We start from the raw sequence: 17,420 nt of genomic DNA, 5'->3' as shown, positions 1-17,420 counted from the left end.
ATAATAGCCTCTAGAGCTTACTTTCCTGATATATGGTAGTGGTAAGAGAGAGTGGGATGGAAAGGGAAAGTCACGATTGGAAGACAAATTATTACATTGATTATTACTAATTTATTCAGTGTTATTTGTAAATTATGCAAGTTGATTTTCCACTTTTATTAGGTTTACTAGCTTAGTGAAGTGTGTATGAAAACAGGGTCGTTGTGGCCAAGTTGCCTCCTTTTTTAAACCCATTTCCAACATCCGCCTCATAACCAACAGGCAATCATCCGCCAATTGCCGCTTGACATTTGCGTTCCATAAACTAGATGCTGGCTGAAAGTGCCAATAAGTTGGCATTAGAATCTGCTGTCTTGCGGGGCCTTTAATTACAATCAATCAGATTTCTCTTGGCCGAAAGCCTATGTCATTAGTTGGCCGGGTTTATTGGCACTAAGAGTAAATCAGGAAAAGAGGTCTGTGCGGTTGCGTCGGCTCATAACGGTTTGATGTCGGTTCGAGCCAAATGTGATTACCAAGTTGGCTTTCGAGATGCGTATAAATCATGGCAGTGTCAGCAACAGCGAAAACAGCTCGTTGGCTTGATTATAATTATTAGATGTCATAACTTTCAATCACAAAAATGCGTCAAGAGGTTTGTTTCTTTTTCGAGTGCTCTTCGCATCAAGGCCGATCGACATGAGTTGATCAAGATTTCCACTGTAACGCTTACAAGACTTGCTAAATACAAAAAATTAACAAAAGCGCTGGCCTTTTTCGTTTGAAGTTTCACGTGTTAAACACATTCGAGTTACCAACATGTCATGTTTTAGTTTTATTACGAATCCGCTTAGGCGTTGCTCTTCTCCTCCATTTGCACTCACCATTCTTTTGGCTTTTTATGGCCTCATAAGCTGCGATGTCTGAGCAGGAAGAAGTAAACAACTTTTTCACGACCTTTTACGGTGCAGAAGTAGAAGTAGAAGCAGCTGCCCAATCCAAAACTAAAACCGAAAGCCAGGCTAAAACTGAAACACAGATGAGCAGCCATGTAACGCCAGAAATTGGTTTCAGAGCAGAAAAGTTCTCGCCGCCCATGCGATGCTGTCTTGCCTTATTAAGAGCCGAGTTGCCAAGTTGCCAAGTTACCAAGTTACCAGGTTTTAGGTGGGCTGTCTGGTCCACCGAACTCCGGAACGACCAATAAAAACTGACTGGCAGTGGGAAAATGTTAGAAACCTTCTTTTCTGGTTTTCAATGAAATGGGCAGTGAAGTGAGCCAGGTGGGTGGCTTTTTGATGTTTGTTGAAAGCTCGTTTAAAATTACAGTCTGATTTTAGGTGGTAGAGTAAACGTAGGAAGTATAAAAAACCATTGCACATACACAAGAGTTGATACAAAACTACTTTAGAGTACTGTTCACTCTTAAACCTAAACATCAACTATTCTATGGACTTCCTACGATAGTCTAAAGCTAATTCCCAGTGGTAGAATTCATTCTATGACTTATCTGCTAAGTGCTTCTCAATTTCTGATTCTCCCAAGACATTCCTCACATTTTCCGCTCATAATCAACTGAATTATCAGATTGCATGCCCCATCATCGCAGCTTGACGGCAATCGGAAAAAGTATTTCTAACTCCCATCAACAGTTAAGCCCGCAAAAAGCCGTTTTTAGCCACGTTAATGCGCGTCGTTTCCAAGACATTTTGCGGCAGTGCGAATATCGGAATGATAATGATAATAACAATTACGAGTTTAAGTTAGGCATGCGAAATAGATTGAGCAAAAATGTTGGTAAATTATCCGCGCAGTAGAGCATGTAAGTGTTACATTAAATGGAGGCGGGGCGGCGATTTTAATTGCCAAATACCCCACCAGATTCCCCCCCAACGTCATGGGTTAATAATTATGGCTGGCCAAGTAGATAATCGCCGTGAGCCAAGGAGTTGCAATTACAATTGGAATCGGTACGAAAGCCACTAAAGTAATTGAAAAATCCGTAAGAAATGCAGCATTAAAATAGCTACAGAAAAGTTATAGGTAAACCATTTCAGGGCGTTACCCATACATAAAGTAAATGAACATGCAAAGTGGCGGTGATAAAATGAGGCCTCTGCCAACTTTCACAAGTCCTGGGCTCCACACCTTTTTCTTCCCAGCTTTCCCGCTTTTCCACTTTTTCCTTCACTAGACAAGCTCATAATTTATTGTCGCTGCGGAAAATTGCTTTTCCAAGGTCTGCAAGGTGAGTGGCAAAGAGTGCAGCAAACTAAGTGTTGCAAGTCAATTTTAATTGCACATTCGAGGCTGTCAAATTGAATTTGACTTGCCATCGCAGCAGCACGTGGCTACCAGATAAGATACACCCAATTATACATAGGGAATATATATTTTATTGAACGACAATTATTGATTGGGGCCAAAATCACGCGCTCTTATCGGCAGATAAGCCAAAATATTCAGTTCAAAATCAAGTCTGGCCAATATCAAGTTCGACCAACTTGGACAAGTCCGCCAACAAAGACGGAACTCACTGTAAACAAGTTTCCAACGCAGCGGGCCAAGCTAATGAAATGTTGCAGCTTGCACAATATTGCCCATAATAATAAATCCTCCAGCAGCAATGTGCACCATCCACCTTCCCCTTTCTCCTCAAATGATGGATTGTGGCAATGAACTTGACATTAATAGGGTTTCCTCTAACTGCCGCCTTGCGTGACCGACCCCGCCCCCTTTGCTGCATTTACCATATTACCTTCTATGCCACATGGACTGACCCACCTGATGGACAGAAAAATCCCCCCGAGAGGTGGAGCACACATCTTCTCAGGCCTTCCATGTTGGGACAAGTCAATCTCAATCTTCGCCGGAGTGCGAATCGTGGCCAGTGCACAAAGAATTTTTAATTGTGCAGGAGAGGCGAACAAAGTTGCACTGCGAAAAATGGATTTCAAATGATGATTGCAGACTCAGATAGATTAAAGCCAACTTTTTTGAATGCTTTGGTCATAAGGAAGGGATTTACTAATAATACTAGTAAGTATTACCATTGAAACAGCATTTAGATTGTTAATTTTTCAGTGCACTGACAGTTTCCAAACCAATAGAGAGCGCAAAGCCTAACCATAAAGACTGAAAAGGCCACGTCCGTAGATGGCAGGGCTTTCTATATAAAAAAGTATCCAAGCCACAGGCGAACGGAACTCGTGCTTTAAGCCTCCACTTGTCCACTTGACAACGGTCGATATCCGAGTCAGCAAACGAGTTGAAATGAAATGTCAACTGCAAATTGAATCAACTTGGGCTTGGAATGACCCCAAAAAGTGGCATCCCAAAGGCGCAAAAAAGGATTACAACCGCAAACCCTCAAAAAGAGGTGTCCAAAAGCTTGATGTAAATTAAGAGCTTTGTGAGAAGTGGATGTGGAAATAGGGGAAAACCATCTAACAAGTGTTTTGAATACAAAATTTAATGCCTAGAACTAATAAAGAAACAGCCAAATGGGATGAAAACTGAGCCCAAATAAAAAGCTTCATAAATAATGCAGACTACAACTTGTAATTAACCAAACTCGATTAACACGGTTTCAAGATTATAAAGTAAGCTGATTAAAAACTCGTAACAAAGACGGTGACAACAACTAGATGCCGTGGCCATGACCAATGCTTCTGGGGCTTGAGATCTTGAGATCTCCCCCAGAAGAGGAGCTCCACCTGCTCCCTCTTTTGCCCATCCTCCTGACGTTTTTGATAAATGACGACGAATGCGTGGCAGACATCTGGTCGCCAAGCTGCTCGCTCTTAACCCCTTTCACCCGTCGCCAGATGAAAGCGAACTGGAGAGACTAAAAACGAAAATAAATAAATAAAAATGGAATCAAATAAACTTAAATAAAGCGTGGAACGGTACGACGAAACTAAGATCGTTGCGAGGGTCGAAGCTCCCAAAACTCCCCCTTCTTCGCAAGTGAGAGCGTGACAATGTCAACAGAGTCACAAAAAAAAAACAAAAGTACAAAGTACATCATGAATAAGCACACAAAACCAGTTAAAGCGTGGCCGAATGGGATTTAACGCTCTGGCCCTACGAAAGCAAAAGTTGAACAGTCCGTAAAAAGTAAAAACAATAATTATTCCAACCTCGATTTTGTCTTTTTCGTGTTAAATGTGACAAAGATCATTTGCAGTTTCCTACAAGTGTCGTGTAATGCCCGATTGCTCAGATTGCTGAGATAGCAAAAATAGTTGCTGGTTTCTATCTGTAGGTAGAAAGAGATATGGGAAGTATTCTTCACCAATGCGGAAAGTATAATTTGGCTAATGGAGGTTTTCACTACGCTGCTATCAGAGTGCAGATGAATGTTGTATTGAAAGCTGATATGAGAATGGAAAACTTATACTATTTTTTGTTTGGACAAGAAAGCTCAATGGGAAAACACACATGGCTGTAAATATTATGGTGCCACCTGGGAATATTAAGTTTCCCTCAATTTTGTTAATCAATGAAATCTACACCTAAATCTGTACCTCCTATAAACCTTTCAAGTTAAAGAGAAGAACCTAAATAACTCAGAAAAACCTCCAATTACCTTTTATTAGTTATGAAAACTGGTTATAAACACGACAATCGTTTAACACTTTTCATTTCTATAACTATTCTAACCGAGAGCATCGGACTTTAAAGATGGTAAGCAAACGGATATCTCCAAGCCACAAATGGCATTACTCCATCTACATGTATATATTCTATCCTTTAACCCCAATTTCCGTTGGCCAACAAATATTTACACAAATCTCCATTCGTAATCGCTTTCGTCTGCAAGTTCAAACAGCTCCATTTCACACCCAACAACCCATCCACCCACAGAACTGAAACCACTTTGGCACCCCATTCAAAGTTCAGCATTTGGCGACTTTGAACTTTTAAGGTTTTGCACACACCGGGCAGAAGAATATTTCATAATATTTAAAGTCAGGGAGAATGGAGACGAAATTTTCCATTTATTGCAATGCAGTTTGCTTTTTTTTGCAAACAATTTTTTCCATTCTCCCCACTAAACAAAACAAACACACGACTGGGAATATGTATACATATGGAAAGCAAATGCAACAAATCCGCTTAGAGTGCAAAAAGGCAAAGCTGTGGCAATTGCCAAGCTGGCTGGAGAGTAAACTACTCAGTCAGTCACCCACAATTTTCACATTTTCCCCGCCACCCTGCCATGTCTGCGCTGTCGCTGTTTTCCCACTCGAGTCAAGTGCAGTCAAACATTTGAGACGCAAAATGGAAAAATGGAAAACTTCTGCATTTGCAAGCCCCCGCAAAGTGGGTAATTTACGTGTGGCCCAGCTGCGATTTCATTCGCCCGACTTGTGCAATCCTCGTGACAGTCACGATGTCTAGAACTGAACTTGGATTGGATTGGGTTGACTTGTCGCTTATCAGCTGATTCACAGCAATTAAATGGCAATTTTCGCACAACACTAGCACTGCCATTATCTACACGCCACAGAGGCACACTTTTACTTATCAGCTTCTAATTCATCTGCCATTCATTGATTAGTTGCACGTGAACTTTGCGCCATCATCATCATTGCTTTTTATTTCAGACTGCGTAGGTGCATTTGTGCATTTAAATTCCATTGTTTGCACGCTTGAATGGTGTTTTTGTCTTTGACAAATTTGAACTCCGCTTGCGATTTAATTAATGCATATTTATCCGAGTGAGTGTCTGTGCCCATTTAAACTGTCACTCGTCATTGTTTGTTTGCTTTTAATTGGATCCTGCCGTAATGCAAACATTAGCATTGGGCTGATTGAATGTCTGAACACATTCATATATATATATATTTATATAAAATTCTACACAAATGTTCACAAAGGTTGGCTTCGAATGTGGAACACTCTCATAACTGCTGAGTGGACATACATTTTTAATGGCCACTGCAGTGGGGCGCACACAAGTTCAAGGAACTTTAAAGCGAATTGTTCTTGATTTAAATAAATTTTTGGGGGAAGCGGATGCACATTAAATATATAAAACGCTGCAAAGTGCTTCAGTGATATTTTGAATGGCTCTTAGCTTTACAAAATGCTTTAACTAGATTTAAATGAGCGTGACAAGCCAATATGATTTATATTCTTTACTTCCTTTGCAGCATATAAATACGTTCTGTCACCGAGCCTTTATGATATCCAATCAAATGAATTCCCCCACTCTTATCCCCATTTAGTTATCCAAATTGCATCCGACTGACAATCCCAAATGCTCCAATTTGCATTCAGCCCGCAGCAGTGACTCAAAATAAGCTTCGATCCACAGGATCCCAATCCCTCCTTTTCCTCCATTTCGACTTTTGATTCCTGTCACATCGCAGGTTTCGCAGGGTGTCTTCTGCTTGGGGCAGAAGATTATTGATTTATGGCCACGCGTCGCCTGTCGCTGTCAAGATAAAGTGCCACACTGATGTAGCAGTTGAAGTTGCAACCGAAACGTGCAGATGCACGGCGCAAAAGTCAGAGCTCGCATGTCTTTCAGCTAAAACTTTATTAAGATAAAGGCTAAGATTAATATGAAGCCCAGCCCTTTCTTTATGCAGTCTTAAAATGGAAATTTATCAAGATATATACAAATTTCGCGCACTGTACGGATAGATGGATTGCAGCTGGGGAATGCAGACTGAGACTGCAGTCTGTGGGCAGCAGGCGTGACAACTACAAATGCCAAAGGACGGTGGAGACAAAGCCAAGCGAGAAAGGCAGAATCAAAGTTGACTCAACATTAAGTAGACACTTCACACTTGGCAGGGTCGCCGTCCGTGGGTTCCTCTGCACCCCTCACTCCTTACCAATATAATCCCGCCTCCTTTGGCAGTTCCCAGGGTTCTTGGTTGCCCTTGCCGGTACTACTGTACTTTTGCAGAGGCTGCCCTGCAGTGGAATGGAAGCCAAAGGAACAACCCTTAGAAATGCAGGCTGGCGAAAAAGCTTAGACGCCACAGGACGCATGCACTGAGAAAAAAATGGTATTTTTGGCACAAGGATTCCTATGTTAACTTAAATGCATCTTTAGATTCGTTTAGAACTCGTAAATATTTGGTAAGTTGGATTTCTGACTTTCAGAATCATTTCCTTTGATTTCAAAAACTTTTTTTAACGCTGTATGGAAAGCATGAAAAGCATGGAAAACAGGAGAACAAGAAGGTACACACACACACACCGGTAACTGCAAGGAAATAGAATGAAAAGCCAGACACAAAACCAAAACAAAGCGAGAAGAGCTTCCCCAATGGGTTTTCAGTTCTCAGTTTTCAGTTTACAGTTTACAGTTTACACTGCGAAAATGGGAGAAAAAGTGAACCGGCGGTTGGAAAAACTTTTGTCATTATGCTGGCAGTGCTTTCTCTAAATTTTCCGCCCGCCATCAAACCATTTCCCCTGCCTCGCTTATCTGATAAATTGTCAAAAACTTTTCGCCAACACTTTTTTCTCGCTGCCAGAGCAAAGGAACAGAATTCAATTAAACAAAAACCTTTTCCTAAAACCCTGAAAACCTGAAACAAAGCACTGAAAGCACTCCCCTCAGAAGGAAAACCATTCGAATGCAACCCCAAAATAGGCAAATGAAGCCAATAAATGTGTGCCGTGAAGAGCGAACGAATATTGACAGGGGAAATGTTTATTTTCAACACGCTTCATTTACCAAATTGGGCCTAATTTTTGTGGTCAGGTCCTGGAAAATGGGGTCAGCTGGAAATTGGGTTTGGCCAGTGGCAGGATAATATCGTATCAACTGGGGGAGGTGTCCTAAATTAGCTGGCAATTAATTAGGCAAAGGACCCAAAGGTCCAAACGCAAATCCATAATGCTATAAACAGCATTATATCTAGCTTCAAGTTGGCGTGTTTTTGCTTTATTTCGAATGGGTGGTGAGTGGGGAGTACTGAGAATGAACCTTGAAGGTGGCGATGGATGGTGCAATTTACATTGTTCACTAAGCACTGAGAGCAGCAGTCATGCAACTTTGGAATCTCATGCTCGGCAGCTGTAATTCAGCTCTTTTCCTACCTCATTCGATTCAATCTCGCTGCAGTTGCAATTGCAGCCACAGAAGGTTGCAAATTGCATAATTCAGAAACTGCCACATAGGGTTAAAGTCTTCGACAACGCGTCAGAGTATGAATGTTACGGTAATGTTTTTATAATTGGCATCAAAACTTGTTAATTAAGAAATTACCAACATGGCATTACATTATGTTAATATTCATACATATATGTATATACAGTGTGGGAAATTTTAAGTAATCCTCTGTTGCTCCAAGGGTTCTTTGGAGGGTTAAACGCCTGCAGGACAGAAACTCGACGGGATGTCCATAGCAAACGTATGTTAATAATGCCCAACGACATTGCCCGCCGGCTCATTAGGTACATATGTCCATACCATATACATATCGATCGGGGATAAGGAGGCGGCATCTGGAGGAGGAGTGCCTCAAGTGGGGCAGTATAACCCACCCATTTTCGGTGTTGTATGTTATGTGATTTGAAAGCTTCGCCTGCCGCATGTTTTGCCCTCTCTGGTTTTGTGTTTCTGGTTTGTTTCGCCGTGGGTTACACAAACATTTCAAGTTGTTGCACAGGGTTTTTTGTCCGTTTTTTGTCGGTTTGCTGTCCGGACAAGTGGACAAAGTGGTCCGCAAGTGGTTGCATGGCCATTAGAGAGGTGTGGGTTGAACTCTGGGCGGGAATAGGGGCACACAGCCGCCCGGTGGAGCACTGCAGCTGTGGCCAACTATCAATTACCTAAATGCAACTGGCGTAATCATTGAAATCTCTTGCAGAGCAACGTATGATAATTATATGAACGTTTGCTGGGTATGTAGAAGTTCGAAACAGGGCTAATATCTTGTAAATACAATATTAATTTATGTGCTAAACTCACTCAACAGTAAGTCTAGTCAAGTTCAAGTTCCTCACACATGTAATAACACATTTTCTCTGTCAAATTTAACTATCAAATCTAACTGCAATCTGGGTTCAGTGAACCCCGTAAACAGCCAATAAAAATCAAGCCCCAAATGGCCGCATTAGGCTTAGCTAATATCGCTTTTCCTCAGACAATAAAAGCCGAATGGCCCCAAGCCATGAACGAATCATGATCATTGATCAACCGAAAATCCAAGACACAAACGCGCACACAATTTAGATGCCTTATATGGCGGCTCGCCAAACGGCAGCCTCATAAAAAAAGAGTTGGAAAAAATGGATGAATAAATAAAGGCGACATTTTGCGGCGACTGTTAATATCAGTACAGATACATATATAGACCTATAGCTATTGTCATTGGTTACTGTTGGGTTTCCACTGAAAAGTCGAGCGAAAATGCCAGAGATCCAAGATCATATGGCCCCAAAAAGTGGCTCCAAACTCTTTTGGAGTCGTGTGCTAAGCTTGCGCCAAATCAAGTGACGCAAGAGATAAAGTCAGGGGTATCCATACTTTTTGGGGGCTACGGGGGAATTTCTAAACTTGATTTCGCCAGCTGCGCGTGGGCCACCGAAAAAAGATAGAAAAACAAACGGAAAAACATAACACTCAAGAGTTCGGAGAGATCTGTGATCTGTGATCTCGATTTCGTTCGATGTAGTTGCAAAAGTTTTCCATAAATGCGAAAAGTATAAAACAATATATATAGGATTAACATAAAATAAAGATTAAAACGAAAACAGAGTCTGCCTGCTACTTTAATTAAGAATAATCTCTTGAATAACTATTGTATTATTGTATGTCTGCATTTGATTAATTTAATTCACACAGATCTGCGATCTGGAGTTCTGTGGAAATACATAGTTGAGACTAGATTCTAGTAAAATAAATAGCATAAATGTGAAGCAATAAATCCAAGCCTCTCAACTTTGGCCATAAGTTTGAAAAGTTAAATGCTCTCTTTTGACCAAAAGATTGATGGTCTTATAAAGAACACAGATGTCGAGATTGGCCATAAACAAAACGATATAATTTGAAACAATAAATCCCAGTTAAACCATTTGACTTTCTGTCTTTAAAACTATTGGCACATAATCAAGATTATAACTATTTAATGTTGGATCTGTCATCTGGGTTTCTATAAGATTGTTTCTTTGATGGAAAGCACATTTTAGAACAACTCCTTGCATTTTTGTGGACATTTAACCCGCTGCAAAAGTTTTCCATAAACGCCAAAATGGTGAAACTATAAATTCAAGGCGTTAAGCTAACTTTTGGCCATTCAAAGCGATTAGCATAATGCACAGATTTGCATGAAAATTAACGCATTTGAATGTTCAATCTGTCAAACGCCATACGACTTTGGCTGTTTCTTTAATTAAGAATAATTTGTTGAATAACTTTTTGTGCCTGCATTTGACTAATTAAGTTTATGCAAATTGCGCGAGCGTGGGCGAAAGTTTTATGACGCCGGAAAAAAGCTGGACATTTTATGAGTTTTAAAGTCGCCGACAAATTGACGATGGATATGGTGTGGAAATAAAAATTGAAACATTAAAGTGAAGCAACTATAAATAAATATACACAGAAGTCATTAAACAAAGGCGGGCCCTTCTTCTTGTTGTGTATTTCCTCAAACTCCCCTTATTGTATCTTTTGGGGCTCCCTTCTCCAGTGCACTGCACAAAATGTTATCATTTAAGAAATTCTGCTAAATTGATGGAATATTTTATTCACTACCATTGAAAAGTTTTTCTCTGTGTATTGGGGAGTGACATGAAGCGCAACTGTTTCTGCGAGACAAAGAAGGAGCAGAGAGAGAAGAAGAAGACGAAGGAAGAGCAAGAGGAAGGAGAAGGTGGGGATTGGAGAATAAGGAGCACAACAGAGGGAAGTCGTTGAAATTAAATACGGTTTGTAACCAGAAATTCCGCAACTAAAAATAAACAAATGAGAAAAAGAAGCGCAGAGCACGCGACGCACAAAAGAGGGTGAAATTGTACCCGCGAAGAGCTGAATTTAACAACAATATAATGTTCTTGGCCTCGCCAGCGATTTTTTATTGAGGAAATAGTGCAAATAGAATTGTGATTTTTGCATATTTGCATAAATGGCGGCCACTCGCAGAATTGCAAAACAAAGAACAGCGATAAATAAGGCCAAAACAGCGATAGCGAAATTATCAGAAGAAACCCACACACATGCAAACAGAACCTAAGACAACAAAAGAAAAACAAAAGTCACTTGCTTTCGTTTCGTTTTGTTTGGTTTTGTTATGTTATGGTTTTTTATCACCCAGTCTCCATCTCGCTCTCGCTCCCCCTCCTCCCTCTCCTTCCCCTCTCTTCATCATCCCGATCGCAGTTGCATTTTGCGATCAACGGTTCTTTGGTTGGGGCATACTTCCTGCTCGCTCGCACCTACGCGCAAAGGCTCTGCGAAACCAGTTATTAAAAGCCATAAAAAGGAGAACCGTTTAACTGTTTAAGTGTCCCATGTTGGCTTTTTCGCCAGGTGGTGTCTGAAACTCCGCCAGCTGTTGGCAGAAACTATTTTTGTATTTTCGTATTCGGTCCGCATTTCTGCAATTTGCAATTGTTTTTTCGGGGTTTTTTTTTTCGCTGTGCTGCTTCTGCGCAGAGGGTGCAAGCAGGACGGCAGGACTCGAACTCACACACACCCTTAAAAATGCCGCTACTCCAAATGCAATTTCATTGTTTTACCGTTGTATTTGCACTAAAATCGAAACCTGAGTTTAATGGCGATTTCGTTTCAAAATATTTGCGTAAACTCGGAATTATCGGTCACCCTCACCCCCCATTTACATTTCCTTTACATTTTTGTTCAACTCCGGCGCAGCTTCGTTTTGCTCTCTATATACAGCTTCTTTTCGTTTTTTTTTTATTAAATTTCTTTGCGCAAAAGGAGTGGCGTTGTCCAGGATTTTTTCACACATACAGATGGACCTAATACACATATAGTCGGCGTCTTTTTATTTTCATTTGCACTGTTTTGTACGTTTTTTCCGGCACATTTGCTTCTCGCAAAACTCCATTTAGCACTCTTTTGCTGGGATTTACCTTTAAAAAGCTTTTTGTTTAGCCCTTTTGGTATACACAAATCCTTTTTTTTAAATACTCGCGACCCGGAACACTTGATAAATATACTGTTTCGAAAACGCTATTCGTTCAGTTAAAAAAATCACTCGATCATCATGTGAACTCAATACCCGCGGCAATTTATACTTATTGTTGATATTTTTGCAGCGGTTAAACTCGCGACGAAAACGCGTCCGGTTCGCTTGAATTTCGGGCCGATTTTGGTTTTGCTTTGTTTTTTTAGTGGTGGTACAATAGGAGAAGATTACTCGATACTATCGGCGATGTGCTGCAGCGTTATGGGTTTTGATATTATTTTATAAATGCGGTCACATTGATAACGTACAATTAAATCGAATATTCAATAACATTCAAGCAATGAGCGCCGCATTTCAAAAAGTGTGTTTAAAATATCGTTTAAGTCCTATTCATTAAATCAGAATCTACTTTGTTTTGAAAACATTTTAGAATTTCAGAAAATACAGAACAAGAAAATATAATTGCAATAAATGAGTAGTATTTACATATGTAAAGTAATGTAAAAAAAAACTAGCAATGACTCAAACCAGTGTAAGGGTCTCTACATTGATGTAAAGATTGTGAAGTGTCGTTTGGTAAACTCAAGCAACCAGCTAAAGAGTTTAGAAGATATTTCCAAAAGCAACCCTCAAATAATATGCATAGAATTTGTTGTATTTTTTTTTTTTTAATTTTGAGATTATATATATATAATAATTAGATTTACATTCATTTCTGTACCATTTTACTTGTTTTATTTTAGAAATAAAGTAAGCATTTATTACTAATTCTTTTATTCTTTTTTTGTTGTTTTAGATGTGCAGTTTAGTGCACTTATCTTTCCATTTTGCTTGGATGAACATTACTAAATACGGGGGCGTACAATCATTTTATAACACAAAAACAAACAATATTTTAAATATACTTCTTCATGAGACTTTTCTTTTTTCGTGTGGAAGAGAAGGAGTGGGGCGAAATCACGCAAACAACATAAAATAAGGCAGAATTAGTGTTTCATTGGGGGGCGGGGGGCTTGAATGTGCGCCAGTTGGGGACGAGGTTCTATATGCTCTGGATATAGAGATATTGCAACGTGACCACTTTTGATATTGAAGCTAGTAAAAAACACAAAGAAATGCACACAGTACAACAAGCGGAGATGTGGAGATGGTTATCAATTTTTAACATGCTACGATTTATAGAATTTTGGTTTAATTTCCCTCCTCGATTCGTTCATCCGTTATTTTTGCTTTTGTTTTCATCATTCTCTTGGCTCTGTATAAAAGTTCAGTAAAAAATGCAGCTTAACTAGGTTCTCGTTTTGTAATTCCCTCCAATTTTGTTATTAAGGTAGCTCTTCTCGCAAACGTCATGGTGCGTTTCTATATTTCCATTGGATTTCCTCAATTGTTGCAAGCTTGCTTGGGTTTGTGTTGCTTTCGCATTCGCTTTTGCATTCGCTTACGGCTTTATTTTACATTATTCAATTATTTACTTGTTTATCACTTAGTTTTTACAATGGCGTTTTATGTGGGTTTTGTTTGCTTTGCTTCGCTTCGATTTCCATTTGCATTTGCATTTGCATTTCGATAAAATGTATACATTTCCTCTGCTCTCTCCACTAACACGTATTTATCAGAAACGCACAAATAAATTCTATTTGATAATATCAAGAACAAAAACTAACTGCATATATTTTCTTCTATATTTTCGGCTTTGTGCTGAAAATTCGATATACTTGTATGTTTTGTGGGCTTATGCTGCGCTGTCGGCTTTCAACTTAAGTTTAACTTGTAAGCGAAATCATACACAATTGTGAAACGACATTTGAAATGAATCTGAATCTGAATCGTGTGTGCTGAGTGTTCAGTTATGTAACGTTAATATACATACATCGAAAGGATGGAGGATACGAATTGCTTTAATTGCGGTTTTTTTCTGACCAGATCTGACAAAAAACCTCGACGAGTGAGCGTGAAATGTTCGGTTCTAAATATTAAGTAGATTATTTTATATATATATATATAGGCTCGTGTTGATCGAGTTTTCTTAGCACATTTACTAATTGAAACGTTGTCGTGGTGAATTTCATAAGCACAAGTTCATGACCTCGGGTTGTTGGTATGTTGTTGAGTGTTGTTGTTGGTGTGTTTGTTTTTAGGATATCTCACTTAATCGTTATGCACTCTTCACTTAAATCAGCTAATTATCTTTTATGTGTTCGCGTTAGATACTTTCATTTTCGTTTTCCTTTTTGTGGTAAAATAAGAAGAAAATGTTTATGGGTTGATTTTGTTTGCCGGTTGAGCAAATCGATCGCTGGGCGTCGATCGAAGGCTGCCTGCCAAGATCATCGATCGTCGATTGGATTGAATTGAATTGGATTGGATGGGTTTGGATTCGATTCGATTACCAATTGGCCATGCCCGGCTTGTTGAGCGTCATAAAGTAGATTTGACACGATGAAGCACCTTTGGCACTGCTGAAGAATACTTTGTCGTTTCGCTCGCAAAGGAATTTCAAGCGCTGCGCCTTTTTGTGCATGAACACACCATCCAAATGGCCGCTCTCGACGGAACGTATCTGTAATAAGGGGGAAAGCGCCATTAAAAATATTACTCAAGCTCCCAAGAGCAAGCTTACTACTCACCTCTATTGCTTTATTGCCCCAGCCCATGATTTGTCCAGTGCCAATGTAGGCCACCGAGGTGGGCATCTCGCCCCACTGAGAGGGATTTAAAAAAGTTTATTAACACGCTGACCAAATAAATAGATGGAAGCATTCCCCGATGACTTGCCTGCAGTACAATGTTCTTGGAAACCCGGCCCACTGTGTTCACATAGACGCCCTCATTGTCGTAGCAAAGCAGCAATTGCATGCCATTTGAGTTGGGAAGCGCCACAATACAATGCGGAATGATTGCACCCTGAGTCTGCAGAAATAACAATTATTGAGTAATCAATTACGACACTTTTGATCAGGCCAACTTACATGCTTGGGAAGATAGATATCGTATACTTCAGCTGAGTCTAAATCAACCGCATGGAAACCCTCGGCGGAGCCATAGATCACCTTCAGTCTCGACTGATCCTCAATGGTGAGATCGACCAAAAGCGGGCGATGTTCCAGTTCACCAAAATTCTACGAAACGAAAACCATTACAAATTTGTATATCCGTTATATGTATGTTTAGGAAGGCAGACGCACCTTAAATGCCATAAATTTGTGATATGGTTTGGGAGCCCATGCATAAATTTCAATAGAGTCTTTTAATGCAATCACTAGGAACTTAATCCTCTCGTATTTGACAATCTTAAAATGTACAGCACCTTGCAGATCACCCACGTTTATCCAACCGTTCCGACGCTCCACTTGCTGTAGTCGAGATTAAATCGAATGGAAATTAGTATCGAATGGATGATATGGAAAATTTTACAATTTAAAACTCACATCGGAGAGTCCGTCGGTGCGCAAGATCTTTGACTTTAGCCAGGACAAGTAGTAGACGCGCACTCGGTTCTTCTTGCCGGATATGGTGACCAATATGTTCTGGCCCTCTAGCACCTCCATTTGCTGGAAACGGCGTCGCGAGATGAGCTGGTACACCTGTGGCAGCAAACATTACAGTGCATTAGAATGGAACTTCATTGTATTTGTTACTTATCACTTACCTTGCCCTGACCGGATCGATCTAGCAGCATTAAGCCATTCTCCGTTCCAATCAGCAGGTTGACGCCCCACAGCGCTGCGCACAGGATCTCCGAGTTGAAGCGCTTCTTATACTTACGGATCTCGGGCGTATCGTTGGCCGCCTCGTGGGAGGTGGGCGTTACATTGACATTGACGTGCGACTCCCGTCGCGAGGGACCAGAGCCGCCGGCCCCGAAGCCGAAGGTCAGGAAACTGCGCTGCTTCTGTTGCAGGGCGTAGGCGTGCGGTGGCAGCGGATTGGAGATCGAGGCCGAGGACGTCGAGGAGCAGGGCGTCAGGTGGTGCAGGTTCGCGGAGGAGGAAGAAGCAGATTTGTGCAAGAGATTAGTAATACTGCTGGAGGAGCGCGTCTTGCTGATCGAATTCTTGGGCGAATTCTGGCGCGAATTCGAGGACGAGGAGGCGAGCGATATCGTCGATTGGGGCGAGTGATTGCTGCTGATAATCACGCCGCCCACAACGGTACCGCCCCCCAAACCGAGACCGCCGCCGCCGCTTCCGCTGCTGGCGATAAACGATTTCGATGGCGTGGAATGCACGGATGAGCTAATGGCCGCTTGATACTGCTTAATCGATAACACCGTTCGATTATTGCGATTGTTTTCGATTTATATATTATTTTATTGATTCGTATTATCGATTGTTTATTGTTCATACGTTTCGATTATGTCAGTTCATTGTTTTAATTATTTTTTTTATTTATATTTTTACAACAGATTTCATCGGTTGGAATTTTTATTGATTTTCGATATTTGTACGGGTTTTATGTAGAAAGAAAAGAAAAATAGAAAAGTGCAGAAAAATTTTAATTAGTCTTAAGATGTCAACTAAAAATAAGATAAATTAAATAATATACCATGCGAGGATTGGGTGTGTGCTTCGGTTTATGTGAGCATAGAGAGCATTACAATAGTGTTTCGTGTGCTTACAAGTGTTATGTGTGGATGCTTAGACTAACAACAAATGAAAATATAGCCGAAACTCAGACCATGTTAATTCAGTGGTAAAAAGGCGGAAGTGTGTTAAGATTAAACCAAAATAGATTTAAAATCAATATGTGATTAATCTTTCCCCAGAGGCCTTTGGTAACAAAAGAAGAAACCTTTTAAAAATATGTTGTGTTTTGATCATATTTTGGAAGCATTTCTCCCAGTGTGTGTGTGTTGTATGTGAATGTGTGTAATGTATAGTAGACGAAACGTTAGCCACAAAAGATTGGCTGCTTTACAACGCAAAAGACAAAGGGAGTACAAAAGTTGAAATTGAAATAAATATATACACATTTCGTGGAGCTGGGAAAAGTTGTAGAGATGTGCAAAAATAATATTTAAGATTTCCATGTCCTTTGAAGAAAACTTAGCTATACACGTACAGAATATATGGCACATTGTGATAATGTGATGAAAAATCATAAGATGGAGAAAATTATAGCTATACACAAACGTATTTTCATGTTTTGGTAGTTGTTTATTGGGTTTTTGTAGGTTTTTTTTAAGAGAGCAAATTATACAAAATAAAGAGCATTTTGTCGGTGGGGGGGACTATTCGTTCATACTTACTATTGTAATGTTTTGATTGTTTGTTTTTGATTGGTAATTTGTAAATTGTTAGAATATATCGTAGT

General features: G+C 40.1%; 1 protein-coding gene across 10 annotated transcripts in view; it reads right to left on the bottom strand.

The window, feature by feature from the left end:
• Positions 1–13,751: 13,751 nt before the first annotated feature.
• The window catches only part of LOC120450606 (mitogen-activated protein kinase kinase kinase kinase 4), a 31,298-nt gene continuing 27,629 nt past the window's right edge, over positions 13,752–17,420 (bottom strand). For 4 of the 10 annotated variants that reach the window (XM_039633732.1, XM_039633735.1, XM_039633738.1 and 1 more), the window contains 7 exons: positions 15,757–16,362; positions 15,536–15,691; positions 15,293–15,460; positions 15,077–15,226; positions 14,883–15,017; positions 14,735–14,809; positions 13,752–14,667 (listed from right to left, as the gene is read on the bottom strand). In XM_039633732.1, coding sequence (XP_039489666.1) covers positions 14,494–14,667; positions 14,735–14,809; positions 14,883–15,017; positions 15,077–15,226; positions 15,293–15,460; positions 15,536–15,691; positions 15,757–16,362 — 1,464 coding nt within the window. In that variant the 3' untranslated portion in view covers positions 13,752–14,493. The remainder of the gene's footprint in view (positions 14,668–14,734; positions 14,810–14,882; positions 15,018–15,076; positions 15,227–15,292; positions 15,461–15,535; positions 15,692–15,756; positions 16,363–17,420) is intronic. The other 6 variants (XM_039633734.1, XM_039633736.1, XM_039633739.1 and 3 more) reach the window with 2 other exon arrangements.

Source organism: Drosophila santomea, chromosome 3L, assembly GCF_016746245.2.
Source record: "Drosophila santomea strain STO CAGO 1482 chromosome 3L, Prin_Dsan_1.1, whole genome shotgun sequence".
In the NCBI taxonomy this organism is placed as follows: Eukaryota; Metazoa; Arthropoda; class Insecta; order Diptera; family Drosophilidae; genus Drosophila; species Drosophila santomea.
This window is presented reverse-complemented; position numbering and strand designations above follow the sequence as displayed.